The 14,491-nt window shown below is 33.5% G+C and overlaps 1 protein-coding gene across 1 annotated transcript; it reads right to left on the bottom strand.

The window, feature by feature from the left end:
- Positions 1–6,187: 6,187 nt before the first annotated feature.
- On the bottom strand, positions 6,188–7,222 carry LOC129928385 (uncharacterized). Its single transcript, XM_056042607.1, has 2 exons — positions 6,993–7,222; positions 6,188–6,587 (listed from the first exon to the last, which is right to left on the bottom strand). The coding sequence occupies exons 1-2, from the start codon at positions 7,220–7,222 to the stop codon at positions 6,188–6,190; spliced, it is 630 nt and encodes a 209-aa protein (XP_055898582.1).
- Positions 7,223–14,491: the final 7,269 nt, after the last annotated feature.

Here is a 14,491-nt window from a genome sequence, read left to right as displayed (position 1 = left end):
CTGCAAGCGAGACATGAGAGCCTCTGGCATCAGCGAAAGTATGTGGGAAAACATAGCCAAAGACCGGAGTGCATGGAGACAGACTGTGCGTGCTGGGACAACCCTTGCTGAGAACAAAAGAATTGAAGCGGTCTTAATCAAGAGGGAAAAAAAAAAAAGCTGCCCTGTGTGCTAGCCCTAAATCAGAAGCATACACATGTACGAATTGTGGCAAAGTCTGCCGTTCTAGAATTGGCTTGATTAGCCACACCAGATTCTGCCCCGTCTCAAGATTAAGCCAAAACCAGTGACTCATTTGGGTGCATCCATTGCCTTTCGAGACAAAAGGAGCCATATATATATATATATATATATATATATATATATATATATATATTAGGGGTGCACCGGATAGTACTTTTTGATATCCGACCGGGGCCGGATATGACCGGATAGTAAAATTTGATATTCGGCTTGTATTGCTGAACATTTTACGAAACTGTTAAATAACATACCTATATTGGTTGGTTTGTTTTTTCCTTTTATATACCTTATTGTTTTAAACTCTGTTACTGACTGATTTATTCAAACTTCAAAAATTAGTAATAACAAGGAGTTAATTGACTGTCACTGATTATTAAGAATATTGTTATCAAATCAAGACACTTAACTGCAGGAGTAATATTCAAGTTAACACGTTAACTATTTAACAGTAATATTTATTGACAGTGTAATATCCTTTGTTAGCACGTTGTGTTTTTTCATTCTGGCTTAAAAATGGTAAATGTCTATCAATAAATTGGGTGTCAAGGACCAAATAAAATAAAGAGTAGGGGGTGTTTAGCTCTCCATTTAAAGATAGCCCTGGTCGTGTCTTCTACAAAATAATTAGTTACTGGCTTACTGGGCTATATAATCTCGCGGTTTGTGTTCTGTGTAGCTAAAGGTCACTCGTTTAGATGCGTTTGATCTTTAGTCCAGCTTACTAATTGAGATTTATGTTCAAGTAACTCGGCACACTTGAAAAGGTGTGGCCTCTAGCCCACGTGATTAAGATTTTTCTCCAAATAACTCTTTGTCCGGAAAACCGTGTAGATGTTTGGCTTGAAATCCAGTCCAGCCCCCCCCCCCCCCCCATTAGGATGAACTACTAAGTAAATAAACATAGTTCCCTCGTGTGACCTCTAGAGAGTGCTTACGTCCATCGTATCTGACTTGGGGTCACCTGTCAATCAATGAACTCATTGTGATGAACGAAACAAATAAAAGGGGGATGGAGTTGTTCATCTAGAAATATACCTAGTTACCTTAGAGGTGTGGCTCTTGTGGTCCACCACCACCCCCCTAATAAAGATTAACTACTACGTAAACAAACTCAGTTCGCTCGAAAGGTGTGACCTCTCGTGTCAATACGCTGACATTAAAACTACGTCCATCGTATTTAACTTGTGGTCGCCTACCTATAAAAAAAACTCAATGTGATGGACTAAACAAATAAAAGGGGTGGGAGTTGTTCATCTCTACCTCTGGAGATATACCCGCACAGCTAGACAGACGTCTGGTTAGCATGACGTAGTCAAGGAATGTAGCATTTTAACATGTTAACTAACCTACTCAATGGTCAAGACAAATTGAAAAAAAAAAGTGCCAGCCATTGCTGCTCTGTATGTAAAGCGCACTTATGATGTAAAGTTTCATTTCCATTTATATTAAGTTATTAACACGCCTTGTCTTTATGATAAACGATGTTTAGTGCATATTCATAATGGCTCTATTTTTAAGCACATTATTTTGTTTTAATATAAACATTAATACATTCTTCAACAGACATTAATGGAACGAGGTCCACTTTATGCATATTAAATAGGTGTATTTTTTACTATCCGGTTTACTATCCGGTAGTGATATCCGACCGGAGCCGAATGTAATATAAGATAGAAGATCTAACAAACATTCGTTAACATTGATTTGTTTTTCATAAAAACATCCGAAACAATCTATTTTAGATACTTAAAACTATTGAGATGTTTCGAAAGGAACATTAAAGGTAAAATCAGATTTTCAATAGCTTTTAGAGTTGTTTTTTTTTATCTAAACGTGACGGACAGAGCGACCGACAGTCAAAACGCACAAAAATAAGCGTCTTTTATCCTGATGGGGCACTAAACATAAAATAAATAAAATTATTATTTTTAAAAATTTTGAGGGAACTGATTAGTACCATGTCTTACCGCTGCTTGTCACGCTACTGCACGAAAGTCGCTTCATAAAAAGTTCATTTTAAAAAATTGTGCGTGACATTTACATACAAAGTGCATTCTTAGCCTTTATAAACAAACATAAATGTTTTCTTTTAATTTTAGCAGCTAATTGACCAGAAAAAACACCTTTAACTAATATATATATATATATATATATATATATATATATATATATATATATATATATATATATATATATATATATATATATATATATATATATATATATTTGTTGTGAACATTTCTTGTACATTTTAAAAAATATATTTGACTTAGTTAAAAACACAAAAACTTTCTTTCTTTGTTAACATATTGTAACATTATCTCCCTTACATTTATGCATTCTTTTAGAATCGGTGTATTATGAAAAAAATCGTTTGCATAATTAATTTTATAAACTAAACGGTTTGCTTTTAGAAAACCAAAAGTAGCCGTTGCACCTAAACTTTTCAAGCCGCATCGCATGGTGAAATAATATTTTTCATTTCTCTTCTAGTTTTTGAGATCTAAGTGTGACAGACGGACATTTTGCACAAACGTAATAGCGGCTTTTATCTTATATAATAAAGACGTTACTTCAAAAAAAGAAAATGATTACGTCCTATGCGTCATGCAGAAATTCTAGATCTAGACTCTAAAATAATTTTAATTAGAATATAAATCCAGATCTAGATATACTGTAATAAAAATCTAGATCTAGTTTAAAAAATCTAGATTAGATCTAAATCAAGATATCATTCCTTTTTTAAACGCGAGTCACATAACGAGGATTAATAAACATTACTATACCGAGTTCTTTTTTCATTTCATTTGAAGAATTAATTCCATATAACGTCAGAGGAAAAAAAAACACTACGTCACACGGCCTAGCTAGACTAAAAATCGCCTTCATCAATACGAGCCATTTATCGAGTGTTCATAGACATTGATGCACCGAGTGCGTTCTTTTAGCATTTCTTTAAAAGAATTCATTCCATATGACGTCAAAGGAAAAAAAACACTACGTCACACGGCTTAGTTAGACTAAAATATGTTTTCATTAATACGAGTAATTTTTCGAGGGTTAATAGACATTGGTGCACCGAGTGCGTTCTTTTAACATTACATTTAAGGAGTCCATTCATATGACGTCAAAGAAAAAAAATTCCATTACCTCACAATAGGCTAGTACCGGTACAATAAAAAAAAAGTCTTTATTTACACGAGATATTTAACGAGGGTTCATAGACATTGGTGCACTGAGTTCTAATAGAATTTATTTAAAAAGGATCAAAGCCGCATTGTTATGCGTTTTGTCTGTCAGTCGGTCTGTCCGTCATCTTGATATAAAAAAACAACAACTAAAAGTTATTAAAAATTGATTAACCTTTATTTTACGTTTCAAAACATCGCAATAATTTTTAGGTATGAACACAATTGAAAAGTTTATATAATAGATTGTTCCGGATGTTTGTATAAATAGTAAAAGAAAAAGAGAATTTCTGATAAATGTAATACCGTTAATTAATTTTTTTGGATGGTCTCGTATAAAACTTAGAAGAACTACAACCTTGTGGAGAGATTTTCATACCTTACTTTGGTGTTTGGATGTTGTTTTCCTTAAAAATCGGAACATAATATTAACGATAATAAGATTTTTTTATGGTTTAGGTAGAAAATTAGTTGTACTGTAAGAGAGAAGTGAGTTAAAATATTTTTCAAAAAAAATCCGGAATAACATTATTTCGTAAATGAGAAGATTATTTGTTTATTAATTAGAAGAGGGAGTTCAAACAATTATTTGTCCTTAGTAGATTTTTAAATAAATTCGGAAATTTTTGGCGACGATTTGTAAGAAACAAAATCAGGAACTTTCTTTATCGATTACAAAACTTCTATGTTATGTTTTAGCAAGAAAATTAAATGTCTAAAAAGTAATTTTCAGTAATCAATTCTAGTAAATTACTTTTTTTTAAAGCCCTGAACAACCTATTGTCGATATTTTTAAAATTTGTTTAAAGATGAAAATACGGAACAATTTGATATTGATAACCAAATTATAGTGACGCATTGTCAAGTAATATAAGTGTAATATTAGTAAATTATGCGGTTTCAAACAATCATTAGGCATAATTCATGTTTTATAAAACAATATCCGGAACATTTTTACACTTAATGAAATATAAGTCAGTATAGAGATTTTGATTTAGCATTAATATGCTATTTACATAAAAAACGGAACAACATATTATTGATAATGTGTTTTTGCAACGTTTAAGCATGGAAATTGAATGTAATATAAATTAGAAGAGCAAACAAACATTTGTTGGGGTTGATTAGTTTTGCACAAAAAAATCCGGAACAATCAATTTTTAGATACTTAAAACTATTGAGATGTTACCGGAGGAACATTAAAGTGTAAATCAGATTTTCAATAGCTTTTAGAGTTCTAGTTTTTTTAATCTAATCGTGACGGACAGACCGACCAACAGACAAAACGCACAAAAATAATCTTCTTTTATTCGGATGGGGGCACTAAACAAAAAATAAATAAAATCTGATTTTTAAAAAAAGTTTAAGGAATTGGTTTAGCACCTGAACATGTAGCGACGTTACTCTACTGCACGAAAATCGCTGCATAAAAAGTCCATTAAAAAAAATGTGCGTGATATTTACATACAAAATGCATTATTAGCCTTTATAAACAAACAGAAATGTTTACTTTTAATTTTAGCAGCTAGTTGACCAGAAAAAACATCTTTAACTATTATTTATATTTGTTGTAAACATTTCCTGTACATTTTAAAAATATATTTGACTTAGTGATACTGAAAATGCACAAAAATTGTCCATCTTTGTTAGCATATTGTAACATTGCCTCCCTTACATTTACGTAATTGTTTTAGAATTTGTGTATTTTTATGAAAAAATCGCTTGCATAATTAATTTTATAAATTAAACGGTTTGCTTTTAGAAAACCAAAAGTAGCCGCTGCACCTAAACTTTTCAAGCTGCAATTAATGATGAAATAATATTTTTCATATCTCTTCTAGTTTTCGAGATCTGAGTGTGACAGACGGACAGACGGACAGACAGACAGACGGACTGACGGACAGACGGGCATTTTGCACAAACCTAATAGCGGCTTTTTCCCCTTACGGGGGCCGCTAAAAATAGTTGTGTCACGTTATAAGATGAGACTTGACAGTGCAAACAGTTGTGTCGATTTTTTAAAATGTCTTTCTTTGTTTATGGAATTAGTTCATCTTTAAACCTTTTTAAACCAGTCATTCCAATTTGTCTAAGCTGTGTATTTTTAAGCCAGTCATTCCAATTTGTCTAAGCTGTGTATTTTTAAACCAGTCATTCCAATTTGTCTAAGCTGTGTATTTTTAAACCAGTCATTCCAATTTGTCTAAGCTGTGTATTTTTAAACCAGTCATTCCAATTTGTCTAAGCTGTGTATTTTTAAACCAGTCATTCCAATTTGTCTAAGCTGTGTATTTTTAAACCAGTCATTCCAATTTGTCTAAGCTGTGTATTTTTAAACCAGTCATTCCAATTTGTCTAAGCTGTGTATTTTTAAACCAGTCATTCCAATTTGTCTAAGCTGTGTATTTTAATAAAAGGTCATTTGAATTTGACTACTAACCATCTTTGAAATTACTTAATCCCGTAATAAGTCAAAGTACACTGTCATGTGTGCTATGTACTTTCTGTGTTTGAAAGCGATATACAGCTTAAGTATAAATTTTAAGCATTTTATTTTAGCTATACGTTTGTATGAATTTTGTAAGAATGTTGAAAATTATTTTTAATTACATCATTGTGAAAACAGAAACAAAAGATAAATGTCGATAAAAAAAAGAAAGATATATCTGGAGGGAAAGTAGAAGGGAAGAATATTTTGAAGATACACAGAAAAAGAAAGTACACTTCAACTTCTGGTCATTCTTATTTTATTTATGTTAATTAATAATCTCACACATGGGTTTCTCACAAATATATGCAAGTTTTTCGGAGCAATCAGTTTCTGAAAAGAAATTGTCAAAAGAATTCCTGGCTACACAATCTTTATTGCTAGTGCCGATATCTGGTATAAGTAAATTAAATATTTGTGGTGTCATATAACTGCTCAGCGGTTGTCCGTCAGCCCAAATAAAAGTATTCTCTGAGATGATGTCATCCAGACCTAACCAGGCGGAAGTGACACCAAAAGATTCAGCCTGGTAGATAAGCAGCCTGTTGGTTTCGTTGGCTACGAATAGGCGAGCGTTCAAACACGCACAGGACCTGCCAGCCTGACTGTAGTTGAGGGGGTTACTGAACCAGCCTACTGTTAAAGTGTTGTAGCCTGCAGTTCTTTGCCTGCAAGAAACAGAAAGTATATAGATCAGTGTTGGTCAAGTGACTTAATATAGAGTCTTATAATGTTTATTTATCAGATATTATTTGGCAATCTTCAACGTGATTTGATAATTAGTGTTTTGATCAGTGTTGGTCAAGTGACTTTATATAGAGTTTATAAGATTTATTTATCAGATATTTTTGCCAATCTTCAACGTGGTTTGATAATTAATGTAAGGTGTTAGATTCGGTTTAGAATAGTTTAGATTAAGGAACAGGGCAAATTTTAAGCTAAGAAACTTTAGTCTCAGTGTTTTGGCTAGTGGAAGGGTTTATGTTTGGCCATTGGCTCCCAGTGTACAAAACATGTACACAAGATCGGAAAATACAAGCTCATAAAAATCGTATTAAATGTACACTACTTACTTGAAGTAAGGATACGCGTTGCACACATCTTGAAAGTAGAAGGATCCTTCGTCTACAGTAGGAGGTGTCCAGTACGGACTAAGTCCAGATGTAGGTACACACTGAGTGGTCACTCGGTTGTAGAGGAAACCAAAACAGTTGTTAGGAAACCTGGGGACATGGTCAATAAAGAAATAAACCTGTGGCCAGTGGCGATTCTCTTTAAGCAATGAAATGTTGTATGCATGCATTCACAGACAGATAGCAATTGCCTTTCAGCTGCGCCTTCAGTGTCTATAGTTTCAGAGCGACGGTATCGAGCTTCAATCACCGTCACATATAAGCTTAAGTCAATGGTGAACACATTCATTGAAATTGTCTTTTTTGACCTGACAGCTTAAGTCAATGGTGAACACATTCATTGAAATTGTCTTTTTTGACCTGACAGCTTAAGTCAATGGTGAACACATTCATTGAAATTGTCTGTTTTGACCTGACAGCTTAAGTCAATGGTGAACACATTCATTGAAATTGTCTGTTTTGACCTGACAGCTTAAGTCAATGGTGAACACATTCATTGAAATTGTCTGTTTTGACCTGACAGCTTAAGTCAATGGTGAAATTGTCTGTTTTGCCTGTACTCCTGCCCTTCATGAATTCCAGACATTATGGCTGCATCATCAAATCCATGAGCACTACAATAGGTTAAGCCCATCACTTTACAGGCATTTTAAGATCTAACACCATCAACTTTAACTCAAACGTTTAAGATCTAACACCATCAGTCTTAGCTCCCACTTAAATGATCTAACACCATCAGCTTTAGCTCATAATTTAAAGAGAAAAATTCTAAAACATTTTTGTCATTCGAACCATCCCTACTGTTCAATAAATTGTATAACTTCAGAGATCTCAGTTAGTTGTGCCATGACACAAGATAACTAGAGTGTCCTGCAGCAGGATGTATGTCTCAAGTAAATATATCCTCTTCGTGGTTAGCTAAAATATAAAGTTTTGGTACAAGGTTGGAAACTAACATTTTGTTTTGTGCATCGCTGACTTGCAATCTTGTAAGATATTATTTCAATACTGTGTCATATTTAAATAACTTTTCCACAGTTTCAAGAAAATGTCCTTAACTCAATGAAGAGCCAACTTTAATTGACTACGAAATACCAACTTCTGTTTGTCTAGAAACATTGTGATGTTCCTCAATTGTTCTTCTTGACGCTAATCATTGCAATAATTTTTCTGTCACTTGTTTTTTTGTAGCCCAATTACTGCTGTTAAAAGTTTTCCAAATTATCATGTCTGCAGTATTCGTGTACACTATTTATCAAAACAACAAAATCAATACAATGACTTGCCATTGCATTATTCCCTATTAATCATAATTGTATACAACCATTTTTTGGCTTTTGAATCTGGCTAATTACATATTTTTATGAAGATGTCTGTTTTTTCAAAGTTCATTTTTTCCACTTGGGTGGCACAACTAGTGTGTGTCACCTGGTGCGTTCCTCACCCCCTAGAGGACGACAGGCAGATTGATTGATGATTGGTTGATTGAATGATTGAGAAAGTCATTTTAATACTTACTTTTTTCTGCACTCTATCGAGCATGTCATCTTAGACAGACTTGTCCACCCAATGTCTAGTCTTTCTGGACCACAGACTTTTGGTGACATTTTCTTATATTGAACTATATCAATTGTAGTAGCAATCTTGTGAAGTAATTGGGACAGACAGACTGAGTTGATTTGAACATGTGAACATAAAATTTCATACATTAATGTTTTGTAATTTCTACTAAAATCTTTTGGCAAAAAAGAAATTCTCTGGCTTGGAAATACGTTTGTTTACTTAGGCCTAAAGTAGTTTCTGCATTATTTAGATCTATTTGTAACTACCACATAAAGCAGTAAATCTGAACCAAAAGTACGTGCACAAAACAAGAAAGAGTTGTGATCAAACAGTTACAGGTTAATATCAAAACTAAAACGAACCAAAATTAAACTTTTGGTCTACAATTACATCCGTAGTTAATTAATTCACAAAGGCTCAACTTATTTTTGTTCATTTATGTGATTGTAAATCCGTTAATCTCCACTAAAATTTTTATTTCATTGGAATGAAAGTTTAATTATTATTATTATTTAAACTTTTTTTTTTTTTACAAATAATAGTAAACAACAGGCCATATTCAAAAAAAGATTTAAAATGTAAACAGACCAAAGTAAATCTCTAGCTGCCGGATTAACTTGAAACTTTAAATAAACATTTATGGTACCTAACAAAAAAAATAACCAATTAGTCAATTGAGAGATATTGTTATAAGTGAGGAGTTCTTCCCCTTAGATTAGATTTGTTTTTTAAAAAAGAATCTATAAATATAATTCTCTTCTTCGCTCAACAGTTTGGACGAGCAAGAAGTAAAGGAAGGATCACTCTCTTATTTCTGTGGATAGTAGCCACACGAAAAAACAAGAGGTGGGGGGGGGGAGAACAAGTGGTATTCACACGTCGCTACGGATGACTGCACGCTGGTCTGTCAAACCCTGCTCGCTCCCAATCCCCCTTCGTCCTGCGGGAGGTTTGGACTAAGAAGTAAACTATCTTCAACTCTAAAGGAACATTCGAAACATGTGAAACATTTTACAAACACTAAATAGCAGCGCCGGACTTAACCATTGTGACCAAGAAGTCATGGAAAGAGAACAAGTAATCTGCTATGTATATTCACCCGTCACTAAATAGCAGCGCCGGACTTAAGCATTGTGTCCAAGAAGTCTTGGAAAGAGAACAAGTAATCTACTATGTATATTCACCCGTCACTAAATAGCAGGGCCGGACTTAACCATTGTGACCAAGAAGTCATGGAAAGAGAACAAGTAATCTACTATGTATATTCACCCGTCACTAAATAGCAGGGCCGGACTTAACCATTGTGACCAAGAAGTCATGGAAAGAGAACAAGTAATCTACTATGTATATTCACCCGTCACTAAATAGCAGGGCCGGACTTAACCATTGTGGGGCCCTATGTGAAACGGATTTCGCGGGGCCAAGTTTGGGTAGGGAAGCGGATAATAAGTGAAATTTAAGAGTTTGTATTAGAAAATAAATTCGTCTATGCATTTTATACATTCTTTACTACGTACAGAATTACTTTACTAGCCGTTGCGTGTAGCAAAGTTATACAGTATATCATAATCATTCTGTTTCTTCCATAGCAAGAATTATCAAATGTTTCAATATATATTTCAGAATTGTTGACCTCAAGTAACTCTTCATTAGTTTGAGGAAGTGGCGTCACTAGGGAGGTGCGGGGGGTGCGGTCCGCACCGGGTGACACCCGTTAGGGGGGTGACACCCAAGTTAAAGAATGCTCTTTGGGAATAACTGACAATTAAGAAACTAAACGATAGTGGACAACTATTCGAACATGTTATTCACAATTAATAAATAGATCTGTAGAAGCTCTAGCCAAGATGAAGGGGATGTCACAATGTCGAATGATGTCCTTGAATATTTTAGGGGATTTTTCTTCTTGGCATCTGCCCATTTCACATGATTTACGAAGGACATTATCCAGAGCAAAAGGGAAAGTACGCGAGTTGTCAAAAGAATGGTTCTGATTGAGACGATTGAGTTTCTTAAGGGGAGGAGGACCACCACTATGGAGCAAAATATTGATATTTAAAATTAAAAAATCGAACTTTTTTTTATTTCATTATTTGAAAGTTTATCCATTTATCTACAAGTTTTGAACATTGAAATATGTAATTTTTAACTTTAAATATTGTTTTTAGTCATTTTTCTACAGCATGTATAATGTTTATTTCATCTAATTCCGAATCTACATGTAAATAATACCCTTGGTAACGCATTGAATACTTTTGAGTAGTCATATTCGACCTAGGCATATTTGGCATCAATGAAACCGTCGTTTCTTACACTTTCCTAAAATAACCGTATCTCCGAAATAATATAAATAGCGTTTCGGCTTTGAACGGAAACCCGTGGTCACCAAGAGTGTAAAATATATTTATTTATAGTATCTTATTATTTCCGACAAAATGATTGGTCGGCATTGGGCTTCCGCCCCCTATCGACATTAGTTTGAACATAAACAAAACATGGTTGTTTACGTTTCATTGATGATATAGTTTTAGATGCTCTACCTGTTGACTTATTATTCAACTTCTAAATCTAGATCTAGCATGAAAACTAAAAAGAATAGACCTTAGTCTAGATTCGTCATTCTAGATCTAGACATTATAAGACTATTAGCCGGCAGGCTAGGCTGAGATGAGGCCCTATCGACATCGCTATATTGATTATTCATTCATATTCCCATCAACATGATCAACTAGATCTAAACAAAAACATCCTTACCACATGATAACTGGTGCCTCTCAATCAAGTAGGCCTAAAGCCAAAGCCTATCAAAGCTTGCAATACACATGTGATCTAGATCTAGCTGGATTATCAACAGTTTCACTACTACAAGATCTGATCTAGACTTAGACCTAGTCTAGATAATAACTAATTTTCTTCTCTACAAGTTCTAGTCTAGTTACCACTTTGACATTCACTTTGGAAACAAGACTCAACTACCCAGGTAAAATAATTTTTATTATTGAAATAGATCTAGATCTAACTATTCTAACTTTCGATATAAATGATATCACTATTGTAGAAAAAACAAACATCAATGGATCTATTTTTTTTTTTTTTACTGTACATAGGGCTGGGCTAATTCTAGACTATATTATACAATACAATACTTAAATTTCTGGATATAGATAAATAAAAAAAGAAATCACATTGTATTTCTTTGATATTATTAAAACTAACTTATATTTTTTTTTTTAGAAAAACTATTTTAAAAAAATAATTCAGCTGACTTTACAATCTTTTTTTTTTATTTTTATTTTAAAGGTTCTTCGGCATTGATGCAATCAACTGAAATTTTATGGAAAAGATCAGGGCAGAAGTTTACACAGAGATAAACAACCTTGTCTGATGGAAACACCAGGTTGTTTTTGAGAGTTTTATGAACAGATCTGAGCCACAGTCTGAGCCTCAAGGTAGTGTCGTACAACAGAACAATTCGTCGCGGCCTTACAGGTTTGGAACTACTTGGTTCTCAGCCATGTTTTAGTCTGAAGTAAGGATAAGATCAGCCTAGGTGACCTGGGCTAGGGTAAGATCAGCCTAGGTGACCTGGGCTAGGGTAAGATCAGCCTAGGTGACCTGGGCTAGGATAAGATCAGCCTAGGTGACCTGGGCTAGGGTAAGATCAGCCTAGGTGACCTGGGCTATGGTAATTCAACTAAGAATGCTATAAAAAACAACTTTCTACATGCTATGCAATAGCTATAATAAATTATCATCATGTGGACAAAATAAGAAATGCCATTTTAGCCACTATTCGCCACTGGATTTCTTCTACCAAACCACATCACCCAACCGGAGTTTCTTCATGGTGTTATTTTAACTTTGCTGTCCCACTGGACAAAGTTCCTGTAAAAGTATTTAATGTGTTAGCATTTCTTAAAATATGATTTATTTGCTAATCTCTTGGAACATTTGTATCGGCAGTTGTCATATCAAAACCTTTACAGTGGCGCTTCTCGGGAGCCACCCAGAATGCAAATGAGATGATTCACCCAAAAGTAACTAAAGCAAAACAAAATGTATCTAATTTAAAAGAATAAACTTTTCAGTCCTTGGATCTGTTGGAAATTTGGCTTTGGATTTTTGTATGACTTAAAAAATGATTGCATGTTTCCATTACTATTCATAGTCATCAGCTTTCAAAAAATGGGACCTAAAAAAAAACCTGTCAAACTCAGTATAAAAGAGAAATAAAGCTATTTAACACAGATGTCACTTAAGGAGAGCAGCTTAAGCTTGCAGGGAAATAAAATTAATTGAAAAAATTGGCCCTACCTATGGAGAATACTGTTTAAATCATTTTAAAAAGACTTGTTTCTTTTTAGGTGTTTTTCTCGATAATCACATTTTTGCTTTGGTCACCTTCTTCAATTTGTATCTACTTTTTTATTTATTAATGGATTCTTATGAAATTTGGAATATATGTTAACAACATAATGTAGTTCCATTATATAGAGCCAGTTTTTCAATTTTTGTCTTCATTTTTTTAATTTTCAACATTTTGTCTCCAAAATTGTCATTTTTTATAGAAAAAAACATATCATAAGTTCGAATAAAAATATTTAAAAAGTAAAAAGATTTATTCAATTTCTAAGTCTATATCTTTCTAGATACATTGTCTGAGTATTGAATTCAAGTTATTTCATTCATTTTCAACAAATACTGTAGGAGTAGATACGGCTTAAAGTTACCTTTAAAAATCCAATATGGCGGCGTTTCCATGGCAACCAAAAAAATTTTAAAGATTTTTTTTACATTTTTTACATTAGATTAACTCCATATATATGTATACCAAATATGAATGCATTTGGTTAAAAAAAAAAAAAAATAGCCTCAAATAGACATAGCATGATTCCTATGCTACTAAGACAATAAAGAATATCTCTGAATCATTGAACAAAGCCTTCAACTCTTTCTTACCATCTTCCTATCTTTGGCGTCAGCCAGGAAAATCAATGTCTTGGCAGAATTGAAGTCATTGGTTAATATGCATGACGCGTAGGACGTAATAATTTTCTTTTTTTTTGAAGTAACGATGTATTATATAAGATAAGACAAGTTTAAGGATGAGTGCAGACTACACAAACCCTATGAGCTATATAGATAAATTGATTTGTAAACTGAATTTTAACATTTAATAGGCACTCATTTTAAATTTGTTCAACAATCAAATAACGTAGGTAATTATAAACTAGATGTATTACAGTTCAACAATCCAATAACGTAGGTCATTATAAACTAGATGTATTACAGTTCAACAATCAAATAACGTAGGTAATTATAAACTAGATGTATTACAGTTCAACAAACAAATGAAAAAAAACAGGTTTGGGATGCGGGGGGGGGGGGGGGGGACACCATGAGCTGACCGCACCGGGTGACACCCACCCTAGTGACGCCAATGGTTTGAGGCACGAGAAGCCTCTTTCACCAGATTACACAATTACGGCTAATTCATAATGCCGTTTTTATTTATCGCTCGTAGGATTGGCATTTTCCATATTTCCATGAGCTCCCGGTAAATCGACTGGAGGGCGCGGGAAATCTGTTTTAAGTTATAAAATGTATTAATTTAATAATTTATACAACTTGAATTAGCGCATGTCCTATAAAAGTGCGAGTCCTATGAAAGTGCGGGGCCCACTGTGGTCGCATAGGTTGCAGTGGCCTATGGCCGTCCCTGCAATATAGCTGAGTATGCTACGCCGTGGGTTGACTATATATATATATATATATATATATATATATATATATATATATATATATATATATATATATATATATATATATATATATAATTCTCTTCATGGCTCAACAGTTTGGACAAAAAGAAGTAA

Source organism: Biomphalaria glabrata, chromosome 9 (assembly GCF_947242115.1).
Source record: "Biomphalaria glabrata chromosome 9, xgBioGlab47.1, whole genome shotgun sequence".
Classification (NCBI taxonomy): Eukaryota; Metazoa; Mollusca; class Gastropoda; family Planorbidae; genus Biomphalaria; species Biomphalaria glabrata.
Note: the sequence above shows the minus strand (reverse complement) of the source record. Positions and strands in the feature narration are given on the sequence as shown.

Excerpts from the sequence above, each read along its gene's own strand:
- LOC129928385 (XM_056042607.1), bottom strand. The coding sequence starts at position 7,222 with ATGCATGCATACAACATTTCATTGCTTAAAGAGAATCGCCACTGGCCA. Across the intron at positions 6,588-6,992 it reads AACGCGTATCCTTACTTCAA|GCAAAGAACTGCAGGCTACA; the intron begins GTAAGTAGTGTA and ends TGTTTCTTGCAG.